The 11,935-nt window shown below is 52.8% G+C and overlaps 1 protein-coding gene across 3 annotated transcripts in view; it reads right to left on the bottom strand.

Moving 5' to 3' along the window:
• Positions 1–171: 171 nt before the first annotated feature.
• Positions 172–11,935, bottom strand: part of Eps8l1 (EPS8 like 1) — a 14,404-nt gene continuing 2,640 nt past the window's right edge. For 2 of the 3 annotated variants that reach the window (XM_028775091.1, XM_028775092.1), the window contains 18 exons: positions 11,126–11,166; positions 10,781–10,839; positions 9,878–10,039; positions 9,485–9,634; positions 9,024–9,106; positions 8,394–8,655; positions 7,957–8,083; positions 7,677–7,765; positions 7,499–7,573; positions 7,248–7,396; positions 6,161–6,302; positions 6,019–6,047; positions 3,189–3,318; positions 2,960–3,091; positions 2,613–2,721; positions 2,297–2,471; positions 1,873–2,005; positions 172–1,781 (listed from right to left, as the gene is read on the bottom strand). In XM_028775091.1, the coding sequence (XP_028630924.1) occupies positions 1,695–1,781; positions 1,873–2,005; positions 2,297–2,471; positions 2,613–2,721; positions 2,960–3,091; positions 3,189–3,318; positions 6,019–6,047; positions 6,161–6,302; positions 7,248–7,396; positions 7,499–7,573; positions 7,677–7,765; positions 7,957–8,083; positions 8,394–8,655; positions 9,024–9,106; positions 9,485–9,634; positions 9,878–10,039; positions 10,781–10,839; positions 11,126–11,166 (2,134 nt within the window). In that variant the 3' untranslated portion in view covers positions 172–1,694. The remainder of the gene's footprint in view (positions 1,782–1,872; positions 2,006–2,296; positions 2,472–2,612; positions 2,722–2,959; positions 3,092–3,188; positions 3,319–6,018; positions 6,048–6,160; positions 6,303–7,247; positions 7,397–7,498; positions 7,574–7,676; positions 7,766–7,956; positions 8,084–8,393; positions 8,656–9,023; positions 9,107–9,484; positions 9,635–9,877; positions 10,040–10,780; positions 10,840–11,125; positions 11,167–11,935) is intronic. The other variant, XM_028775093.1, reaches the window with a different exon arrangement.

An 11,935-nucleotide genomic window follows, 5' to 3' on the forward strand; every position in this document is an offset into this window, starting at 1 on the left:
TGCTGAGGTGCTGGCTTTGTATAGGGATGTGGCTCTGCTAAGGACTTGAGCTCTGAGATGGAAGGTCTGGCCACCAGACTGACATCTGACTCGAGGTGTAACAGGTCCCCCTGGCTGACCATTGACAGATATTGGAGGAGTGACAGACAGGGTGATCAACAGAGGAGGAAGTCAGGATAAGCAGATAGAAATGATGCCATTCCAGACCAGAAAGAGCTACAGGCAACTGAAGTACAGGGAAAGCTAGCTGGTCCCTGCCTGCAGTGTAACCTGCAGCCTGGGAGCTCACTACAGGAATCAAAAACAGTCTGGGCAAACTGCTTGTGTTTTTAGTTTCTCTTAGAAAAGAAGGCAGCAGGGTGTCTGCCAGGAATCCCAGCATTCAGGAAACTGAAACAAGATTGAGCCTTTGAGGCTGTATCCAGACTGTCTCCAACAAAACCAATCAACTAACTAACCACCCAACCTTGGCATAAGGAATGACGGGCACTGATTAGACTCTGGAGGGCCAGGGCATTCCTGGCAGAGCCAACAGCATGAACCATTGCCTGGAGTCCTGAAAGGGGAGGAAGGGGATCCTGAACTTGGAGTGGTCATGTGCATCAACTCTCGTGCTGGGGTTAGGTTTTATCCCATCTGTCAGGAGAAGCCAAGGGACATACTTGAGTAGACAGGGAAGGATATCTGCATGCAGTGGTTAATGTTCTAGAAGGAAGTGGGTATAGTGAAGCTGTCAGCCAAAAGGCTGGCTTTTCTAGGTTGGATTTGAGGTGTGCCACCTGGTGGCTCAGGTAAGAACTGAACTGCTTCGGGAGCAGAGGCCGCAGAGGTAGAGGGCACTGGTGGGACTCTTGGAAGTGTTTTAGGGATGCAAGAAGTGCCAGGGTCAGAAAAAGAAAGACCTTAGGGATATCTAGTCTGAATGAGAAAACAAGCTCTTATCAGCCACCTAAAGAAACTGGACAAGGACTTAGCAGGGAGAAAGTTCTCGAGGGGACTGGAAGACTCAAGAGCCTATAGCATGCCCAGGAAATATCCAGATCTCCACAGCTGGACCCTTGGTGGCTGGCACAAGCATCCATAGCATGCAGGTGAGCTGAGCCAGAATGATGGAGGCTGCTCCAACCAGCAGAAGTAGTAAGTGCAAAATGCCTGTGATGGAAGGGGTTGGCCCAAAATGGAGGGTGAGAGGAGACACCTTCAGGCTTCATGCTAGGTGACAGGACGGAGAACAGCGAGGAGCCAGGAAAGGGTTTTTAACCAGAGAGATTGTAGGTACTGCTAGAGCAAGGATAGATTGGTGCTTAAGAGGAAGCCTGGAATCCCCAGGTTTATGGATAGAAAATATGGAGTGTCCCCTAGATTCTTGGCTCCTTGGTAGCCGGCAAGAGAGGGGGACAGCAGGTGGACATAGCCTAAAAGGAGGCTGTTTATAGCGCATCACAACGCACAGGGAGGGCCATCACTGCGCCTCTTGGGCATGTCTCTCTGGTAGTGTCTATGCTCCGTCCCCTTTCCCGTTCCCATCAGTCCCTCTGGAAGGGTTCCGGTCAGTACAGTTTGCCCGCCAGGATGGCGGGGAACCCAGGGTGGGACATCTACTGCCACTGGCGATGGGGAGGAGTCTGGCGACGGTTGTCCTACGGGGTGCTGGGAACTCCACCGTCTCATCACGTTTTGTGAACGAGCCAGGATCAAATGACTTCTGTTTTGGTCTCGCCTTCCACTTTTTTCTTTTGCTTCTCCATCACGGCCTCCAGCTCTGATACTTTTTCTCTGTCCTGGAGGGTGAGGTGGAAATCAAGACCTGAGTTTGTGAATCTTGGGTGACCCCCCCCCCCAACCTCATCCAGGCCTGGGGGATTCTCTCACCTCCAGCAGCGCGCGCTGCACAGAGACTTGGCTGTACACTCGCGCCCCTTCCTCGGGACACACCGCCCGCAGCTCTTCCTTTTGCAGCGAGAAGAGCTGTGCCCCAGTCAGCACGCCGAGCGCATCCACAGTCCTAAGAAGGCAGCAGGGGCCATCACAGTTTAGTTCCACCGATCGTATCACACCCACCTAACTGCTTGTCCAATCAGAGCTCTCAAGGAAGGACGTTGGGGCGGAGGGGCTCAGGCTCTGGAGACGTAGGATTTCAGAAAAGGAATGCTCTTCCCTGTGGTCTCCGATGAGCCTGTCCTCGGGCGTTGTAAGTTGCCCCATAGTTTCCCCGCTCCCACACCTTGAGCAGTTGAAACCTCGACTTCCAGGTCTTTTACACGTCTAATCAGAGTAGCAGCGGGACCCCACTCACCCGGAGCTAAAGCCCTTGGTCTGCAGCCAGGCACGGACCACCGAGGCCTCAGAGCGCGGGCTGAGCTGGGGCTCCGGGACTCGGGGCCCCGGGGTTACCCGGCTGGGACCCGAACGGCCCTGCGCCAGGCGCGCCTGCAGCTCCTCATTGACACAAAGCATCTGGGAGAATTTCTCTGCAGGAGGGAAACCGTGAAGGGAGGGAGTGCGCACTCAGGGTGCTGGGGCCAGGGATTCGGGAGCCTCTAGCTTGCCCAGAGTGGAGCCTGAAAAGTGAAGACAAGGATCACTTCCCAGAGTGACTCTCCACAACTCACCCTTCTCGCTGGGGTCCAAACTGTTTAGACTGTCGCAACTGTCCCACTGGGGCCGCACCTGAGTGGGGGCTGGAGCTGGGGCAGGTGGGGGAGGAGGTGTGCTAGTCTCCTGGAAGAAAAGAAAAGAGAAGAGAAGAGAAGAGAAGAGAAGAGAAGAGAAGAGAAGAGAAGAGAAGAGAAGAGAAGAGAAGAGAAGAGGAGAGGGGGCTTCCAGGCCCTTTCTCAATAAACTAAACACTCCACTTGCCAAGAAGTACTCTTCATACCTGATTTTCTCCGTCCTCATCCCCAGGACCTAGGATCTGGCCCCCACTTCTCCCTGAAGAAGCAAGAATATGCTGACTTACTAGGTTTCTTGCAGGGCTTTGGCTGCGGTGCACCTGGGGTCCAGGGTGGGGTGTCAGGATATTATAGGGTACATAGCCCTCTTGTCCCTGATGGTTCCGAACCTTCCACCATTTGCGCTTGTCATCCAGGACCTAGGTGGAGAATAAACAGAAAATTCGTGCCCTGGTTCTATGCGTAGTCTATGCAGAATCGGTCAATTCCAGAGTCTCAGGCCCCCACACCGCTAACCTCCAACACATCTCGGTGCTTGACAGAGAGTTCGCTGCCATTTCGGGCCTGGAAGTCATAATTACACAGAACCCATTTTCTGGCTTTCTCTTCTAGCTGAGACTCAGTTTCCAGTTCTGGATCTTGGTGACTAGGGAGAATGAAACGGGTAGGAGATGAGGAGGTAGCCAGCCTTGATGGTCTGGATTATAAGTTGCTAATGTGAGGTGAGGTTAGAGCCAAGCAGGGGCTAAAGCAGGGTTCCAGGTTAATATGTTAATACAGACTTGACACTGGAGTCACAGCTTGAATATAGTTGGCTCATTTCCTTGCTTGGCATCATGCAGCAAACATGATAATCATGATTACTGTTTAATTCTTTATGAGGTAGCGGGGATCAAACCCAGGGCCTTCCTTGTGCATGCTAAGGAAGTGCTTTACTTCTGCACTCCATCCTCCAGTCCTCACTTGCATTGTTTTTTCTGTTCTTAATTTTATTTGTGAGCATTTTGCCTGCACTTATGTATGTACACGTGCGGTCCTCGCAGAGCCTAGAAGAGGGCGTCCGGGGGCTAGCTTCCTAGGGCCCACAGCCAGTTGTGGGCCACCACGGGGTGCCAGGAACTGAACCCAGGTCCTCTGCAAGGGCAGAGAGTGGTGTTCTTAACCTCTGAGCCATCTCTCCAGCTCCTCGCTTGCATTTTATAAGTGAGAACGGTGAAACTCAGAACAGATAGCTGGAATGGGCAGAGGATTATGAGGAAGATACAAACAACAGCCAATGCATATGCTTATACCACATGGTATGCCAATTGCATTCAGATTTGATTCTCCTGGAGCTACAGGGTAGCTCCATAAATGTGGGTCTTCTTTAGTTCCTTCCTCCTCCAGGGACTTCACTATTACCCCCCTTCCTCCCTTTTGGTGGTACAGGGGAGTGAACCCAGTATCTTGCATATGCTAGGCACACAGTGCATGGCTAACCTATGTCCCAGCCCCTTACTAGTAGATTCTAGGCAAGTATTCTACTTCTGAGCCATACCCCAGACAGGTAAGCCATGGCCATAGCCCTTCACTGCTTGGATTCTTGGCAAGAATTTTACCATCAACCCATACTCCCGAGCCCTCACTACTAGCTTCTCAGGCACTCACTCTACTCCTGAGCCCCTAACCCTTCCTTTACTGGTAGATTCTAGGCAAATGCTCTGTCACTGAGCTACATCCCAGCCCTCTGTTTTATTTTATGTATATAGATGTGCGTGTCTGCATGTAGGTCTGTGTATAACTTGTATTCCTGGTGCCTGCAGAGACCTAGGAGAGTATTGGATCCCCTGGAACTGGAGTTATGGATGGTTGTGAGCTGCATGCATACACGGGAATTGAGCCCCGGTCCTCTGGAAGAGCAGCTAGTGCTCTTAACTACTAAGCCATTTCTCTAGCCCCTCACGGCCTCTATTATTTTTATATAATAGAGGCTGGCCTTTAAACTCATTCTGTAGACCACATAGGCCCAGAACTTTTGATCCTCCTGCTTCATGCTTTTGAGTACTTGAGTAGCAGAATATGGCCATTATTTCACTTTTTATAGGGAAGGAACTGAGGTACAGTGTATTAATGGTCAGGTCACAAAAGAAAGGTGTAACTTAGTTGGCTCCTGGCAGGCCTTGTCAGAGTCCCTCTGAACTTCTCTGTGTGCAGCTAGATTTGAACTCAAGCTGAGCCGCAGTGCCAGAGACTTCTCATGTTTCCAGGCAAAGAAATTACAGCCAGAGAAGGTAAGTAAAAAGCTGGAGGTGCCGAGTCTGAGATTCAGAAGCAGGCAGACAGAGGAGATGGTCCTGCAACACCAGATAGCTTGGGGGGAACGATTGGCTCTGGCCCCCCCAACAACAGAGACTTCATCCCGGATCAGGCATACCTGTGGAAGGGAGAGGGGGGCTCTTCAGGGTCTTGGCACCCCTTGTGTGGAGCTGACAGCTCCCAGTATGCCGTCCCCGCTGAGACCCTCTGCTGGGGCCCTCACCGAGACCCCCACTCATCTCCAGCTCTAGCATTTTGTACTCAATCCACTCCCTCCACTCTTGGCTCTTATCTGCCCAAGGATCCTAGACTTGTGACCCCTCTCCATCATCTTCCTCCCCTGGATCTACAAACCTTCAGCTTCCACAATTTGTTAGAGCCATAAATTTAGGTCCCTAGTTCTTTCTTTCCCAGCAAAGTAGGCAGGAGTCCAGGTCTTGACCTTCGAATCCCTAGATCTTTTTAGCTCTGTTAGTGGTCCAGTCTGTCCCCAGTAGGTGCTATTTCTTAGAGCATTAGGAAGCCAGAAGTCCCACCTCAGTTAGTGGCCCAGAGGTGTCAGTACTTTCTAGCATTTTCTCACAATTGTCCCTAGCTTCTCCAAGTACCAATCCTGATTTTAGGTCTTTATCTTTTCCCTAACATCCAGTATTCTGTGCTCTTGGGACCCAAGCATGATGCTTCCCTGGTTCCAGAACACCAAACTGCACTTTTTCAGTTTTTTGAGGGCACTGGGGTCCAAACCCTGAGACATACCCACTCTTAGCACTAAGCTCCCCTTCTAACACTCATAGCTTCGGGAATCTAAGTCTCCATTCCCTCTTCCCTTGGACCCACAGATCTGGGCTCCTCCCCCCTCCCTCCTTATTCCTACCCCCACCCCAGCCCCAGCCCCGCCTCCTCACCACCTCACCCACCTGCAAAGAGCCGGGAAGGCAGAGGGGAAAAAAGATAGGAAAAAAGGGAAGAGTCGGAGTCAGCGCTGGGGTGACCCCGGGACTCACTCAGTCCTCCCAACCCCTCCTCTGGCCGCTTTGCAGCGGACACTCACCCATTGACCGCGACCTGCGGGGCGCTTTGCTGCGGGAAGTAAGAGAGCTTGGGGTCAGGCAGGCTAGACCTCAGACTTCCCTGGCTCACCCCCGTGGCGCGGATACGGGGAGCTTAGTGCTTCCCTGGCAGCTCTGCCTTACCTGCCTGCGCCGCTTCTCGTGTTGTAGTTGTTTTTCCACTGGGTCCTCCCAGGGGCGGCCCTGCGGGTCAGTGGCTGGAGGCTCCCAGCCGCTGTAGAATTCTGGACTGTAGGGAGACCCTTCTTCAGGGGGCAGCTCCACCCTGTCATCAGGGACCCATCAGAAGGTTAGGCCAAACCAACCCAGGGACATCACTTCACAACATTTCTCTCTTCCTGCAAACTCGGCTCTATCTTCACAATTCTTTTTTTTTTTTTTCCCCTTTGGAGACAAGGTTTCTCTGTGTAGCCCGGGCTGTCCTGGAACTCACTCTGTAGACCAGGCTGGCCTCGAACTCAGAAATCCGCCTGCCTCTGCCTCCCAAGTGCTGGGATTAAAGGCGTGAGCCATCATTGCCCGGCTATCCTCACAATTCTTTTTTTTTTTTTTTTTTGGTTTGGTTTTTTTCGAGACAGGGGTTCTCTGTGTAGCCCTGGCTGTCCTGGAACTCACTCTGTAGACCAGGCTAGCCTCCAACTCTCGAACTCAGAAATCCGCCTGCCTCTGCCTCCCAAGTGCTGGGATTAAAGGCGTGCACCACCACTGCCCGGCCCTAGCTCACTTTCTAGTGGAGGGTGATCTTCAATTCTGATCTTCCTGTCACCACCGAGAGCTGGGATTACAGCTGTGCGCCACCGCCCAAGCTTCTAGGTACTTTCTCAACACTTCTCAACAACATCAATCCATCCTGCCCTTTGACCCACTCCCAGTCTCAGGCTCCGCCTCCTCCCTGAAGCCTCCAAGCACAGACTCCTTTTCATCTTCAAACCTATAGGTCACACTCCTATACGACCCACATTTTCCTTGTAGCTGAATCCCACTCACCCAGGCAACCCTCCGCGTACTGTAGTCTGTCTCTAAATTCTCTAAGCCTCCACCATTTGCTTCAACACGACTATCTGATTAGATGTTAAGCCTTTCCTTCACGGTAATTTCGAGCCTTTTCTCCAATTGAATCCTGGCATTTATCTTAAGTCCCGCCCCCTCCTCAAATTTAGCCGCGTCCTGCAACCAAGTCAAACCTCTACACTCTAGTTTCCCCTCTCACCCTGGGCGGGTCCAGGAGTCCCCCAGCGAGGTCCATAGTTCGTTTTCACGAGGAGTGACATTGTCGCGGAGCAGCGCCACAGCCTCCAACGTCAAATGCGGCCGTCGCACAGTCCTCGCGAACTCAGGGCCGCCTGAAGTGTTCACAATCTACCAGGCCAATAGAAATGAGCATGGCAACAAGGTCTTCTTGAAGTCGAGTCTCAATCCTTCTAAAGCAGGAGGACCCTAAGAACTGAGTGCGAGTCTCACCATCTGCAGAGGTCCGAACAGAAAGTGCAACAGTTCTGGAGAGGAGGGGTTGGCGATGTTGCCGCGCAACCGGGCCTGGAGTGAAAGGAGGTCATTAAATATTAGTGCAAGAATGATGGATGGGTCAGAGTCACAGTGCCCTCACTCCATCGATGCCCAGCAATGGATGCATCCTCACCAGTAGACTGAAGGCGTATTTGATTTTCTGAAGCACGTCGGTGTATTCAGCCTCGGTAGGTGGCTTGGCCCTCAGTGTCAGCAGGCCCTCTGTAGGTAGGGAGCAGGTAAGGTGGTGGGGACACCAGGAAAGCATTAGATAATAGTTCCAAAGGTGTAAACACCCAAACAGATGGCCTTAGGAAGGCAAACCTGGCTGGTAGTGGGAGACCTCGGAGAGAGAGGATATTTGGGCATCATTCAGGAAGGTGTGTTCTCGTTCAATGTGGAGGCCCCCTTACCTCCGGCACCCCGGCGTCGTGTCCTGCGGCCGCGCTCGCGGTGCTCCAAAACCCGGGTAGCCTCTGCTGACTTTTGCAGTCTGGATACAAAACTCTCCACGTCGTCAAACACGTGGTTCAGGATATCCTGCCGTAAGCAAGAGGGGCAAGAGTGATGATCCTGAGTCTCAGACTCTGGTCTAGGTCCAGGACTCCAATTTGAACTCTGGACACACCCCCTATGTCAGGCCACGCCCATAACTGGAGCAGTGGGTGGTCTATATCAAAGATTCAAGCCACACTTCTAGAATTAAGTCCCATCTCCGACCTAGCATCCTGTCAGCTAGCCACACCTAGACGTGCCCACGTTCCTGAATCTCGCTCCCCACTCCAAGTCTGACTTGAATGTCAGGGGAATCCTTTACGCCCCCAAGCTGGTACTTCTCACGCATGCTCACCACATCCCTCTCTGCCTGCAGACCCGCCAACTCAGGACCCCTTGGGCCCAGGTCCGGGGAGGTGCAATCGGCGTTGCTAGTCGTGCGCGCTGGGTCCGGTTTCCTCGCATCCTCAGTCTCTGGAACTGGCTCCACTTGGGGTCGCCCGCGAACCGCGGATGGTTCCACGGTGTTGATCACCGCGCGGACAGACGGGCGACGCTGTAAGGGCGGGGTCTCTGCAGCTGGAGAGGCGCCGCGTCGCAGCTCCTCCTGCGTCGCCCTGAGTAATGAAAAGGAGGAAACTGAGGCTGGGGCAATCGATGGAACTACGAAGAGAGACGGGGGTGGGGGTGGGGGTGGAGGTGGGAGTGGGGTCAAACGAAGGCTGAGCATTTCATAATGAGAAACTGGATACGGAGGTGGAGAAATCAAAGACCAAGACAGGTTAAAGTAGAGGACTGGGGCGGGGAGGTGGCCTTGTCTGGGAGGTACAGGCAAGACCTGGCCAAGGCTAACTTTTGACCACATTCAACACTCTAGGCTGTTCGTATCAAGCTGAGGAGAGTGAGGTTCACAGATGGGAGGGGTTTTTGTTTTGTTTTGTTTTTCCCCAGAGCGCTCTGCATCTGCTTCCCCCTTCCTCCTCACCTGAGTGCTGCTGCCCTGCGTTCCCCACGTCCGGAGCGGTAGTTCTGCAGAGCCCCTTGGATGTCTTCACGGATCAGCTCCGCCTGCCAATCATACTTTGAGATCTCCCTTCCCACGCCTCACCCGTTGCCTTGTACAGGCCTCTTTCTTGTTCTCAGCGCTATGCTTCCGACTGTCTTGAACGAACCCCGTGGACCCTCATTTTGGTTCTGCCTGCTCCTCCCGGACTATCCTTCCCATATTTTTCTCAAGGCCTTGTCTCAGTCAGACAAAGCCTGCACCTTCTTCCCATCGTCACATTCAGTCTTGGTCTGGAGTTCAACCTGTCCTCAATCCTGGCTCCCTCTTAGACCCCCTTTCCAGGCTATGCCCCTCTGTTTGCCACAGGTCCCACCCCAAACATGGAAGCCCCGCCTCTGATCCTCTCTTAGAAAAGGCTACCTGGAGCCACGCCCACTCACCCCAAGGAGCAGGCCCTGGAAGAAATGGACATCCGGCTGTGCTCTCTCTGGCTCTTGGCACACTAGGAGCAGCAACGAACGGCTTCGTCCTCGGGGCATCACCGCGTCACAGCGTACTATGGCATCGAGAGGATATGACTCTAGTTCCTCCTGCAGGATGGGGCCGCAGGGTAAACGGAGGCACAGATTCTTATTACCCACCACTAGAGCAGTGCCCAGGACTTGGGGCAAGGCAACCGAAAGAGTTCAGGAGCCTAGAAATAACACCCTGTTTAATAGCTGAGGCTTCAAAAGACAGCTTGCCAAAGTTCCCAGTGGAAGGAAGCTTTGGAGCCAAGAGTCACCCTTAGACCTCAGCCCTATCTCTCCTTCCACCCAAGGGCTCCCTGGCACCTTGGAGACCGGATCAAGCAGAGTGACATGACCAGGTGACACTCTCAGTAGCATCTCCTGTGCCCAGACGCGCCCCTGGCTGTCCATGACTGACAGCTTTCTGGAAGCATCTTCCACAGTGTGCACGCCGTCTTCCTCCCCCAAGCAGAAGGTGACCAGGTGCTGGCAGGAGACAAGGAAGTCTGTTGAGTCCCAGGCAACACTAAGCAGGTGCTGGGCTGGCTAAGGGCCTCTAGGGGTAGTTCCAGTTCAGCCATACTTCCCCCAGAAGGCTTTCCTCAGACCCTTTGAGTCCAGACCTCAGTCCTCTTCCCTCAGACCCAGGACTCCAGGCTTTAACCCTCTTCCTTCAGATCCAGAAGAGATTAAAAACAACAACAGCAATAACAAACAAACAAAAAACCAAAACAAACAAAATCCTCCCTCAAAACAGCAGAGTTCCTTCAGTGGCCAGCATTGCTTAGATCTCCTTCCAATTAGGCCCTCTTCCAACCAAGACTGGAGGCCCCTCAAGGGCAACAAATAATGATTGACCTCTTTTAAGTGCCTCCTCTGCTTTGCAGTATAATACCCAGCACCCTCTCTTGGACCACAGGACTGCTGCTGATTTGACATCCAGCACTGGGGATGGCTCAGAGGAAGATCTGACAGAACTGAGTTCTCAGGCAATGAGCACAGATGTTCATGTGGAGGGAAGAGCTGAATTTTCCTAGAGTCTTTTCCTTCTTTCTTTCCTTCTTTCCCCCCTTCCTCCTTCCTTCCCCTTTCTCTCTTCCATATTCATTCACTTTACATCCTTATTGCTCCCCCCCCCCCCCCCCGTCCCTGTTTTGAAAAGCCCTGTCACTTCAGGCTCACCTCTTCCTAAGAAACGTCTTAGGAAAACACAGACCCCAGACTCACATTGACATGATACTGGGACACATCAGCCATAACCACTGTGGAGTAACGTTTCCTCTGTTCTAAGGAGGGGAGGGAGGAGAAAATGCATGCAGGAGTCAGACTGCAGACCCTGACGACAGTCCTCCTCCCTCAGACTGAGGAGTCTAGACTCCGACCTTCCTCTCTCAGACTAGGAGTCCAGACCACAATCATCCTCCCTCAGACCCAGGATCTCTGACCTCAGCCCTCCTCTCTCAGATTCAAGAGTCCAGATTCTATCCCCTCCTCCTCAGACTTAAGATCACAGACTGCATTCTCTCTTCTCCCAAGAGCCTCGTTCTTGGTCTGCTTCACCCTCAAGCTCACCATAGATAGACTTTGCACTTGGTTTGGGTGCAGCTTCAGGCCTGGTGAAGAAAAAAACATAAGGGGTTAGAAGGATGGTGGGGCTGGGGATAGATCCTGCAGGAATGCATCAGGGAGGGAAACGGAGAGCCATGGAAGGTCTGTGCAAGTGAGAGCAGGACACGCTAGTGTTAAAGAAGATGCTGTGGTATAAGCTGGGTTAGTGGTGCACGCCTTTACTCCCAGCAGTCGGGAAGCAGAGGCAGACATATCATTGTGAGTTCGAGGCCAGCATGGTGTACAAAGAGAGTTCCAGGATAGCCAGGGCTGTTACACAGAACAACTCCGTCTCAAAAAAATCAAGACCGAAAAAAAAAAAAAAAGATTTGTTAGGGGGGGGGGGGGGGGGGGGCGGGAACAAACATATACCACAGACAGACATTCATTCATTCACTCCCTCTCTCTCTCTCTCTCTCTCTCTCTCTCTCTCTCTCTCTCTCTCTCTCTCCTCCCCCTAAGATGGATGACCCTACTTTAGTTCCAGGTAACCAGGCCAGGCTGCTCACAACCAGCTATGTAGCCCTGGCTGTTCTAAGACTCACTAGGTAGACAAGGTCTCACACTCATAGAGATCCTCCTGCCTCTGCCTCCAAGCTGCTGGAATTAAGAGCATGCACCACTATGCCCAGCTTCTTCTCTTCTCCTCTCCTCTCCTCTCCTCTCCTCTCCTCTCCTCTCCTCTCCTCTCCTCTCCTCTCCTCTCCTCTCCTCTCCTCTCCTCTCCTCTCCTCTCCTCTCCTCTCCTCTCCTCTCCTCTCCTCTCCTCTCCTC

This window comes from Grammomys surdaster, unplaced genomic scaffold (assembly GCF_004785775.1).
Source record: "Grammomys surdaster isolate TR1022 unplaced genomic scaffold, NIH_TR_1.0 252, whole genome shotgun sequence".
NCBI lineage: Eukaryota > Metazoa > Chordata > Mammalia > Rodentia > Muridae > Grammomys > Grammomys surdaster.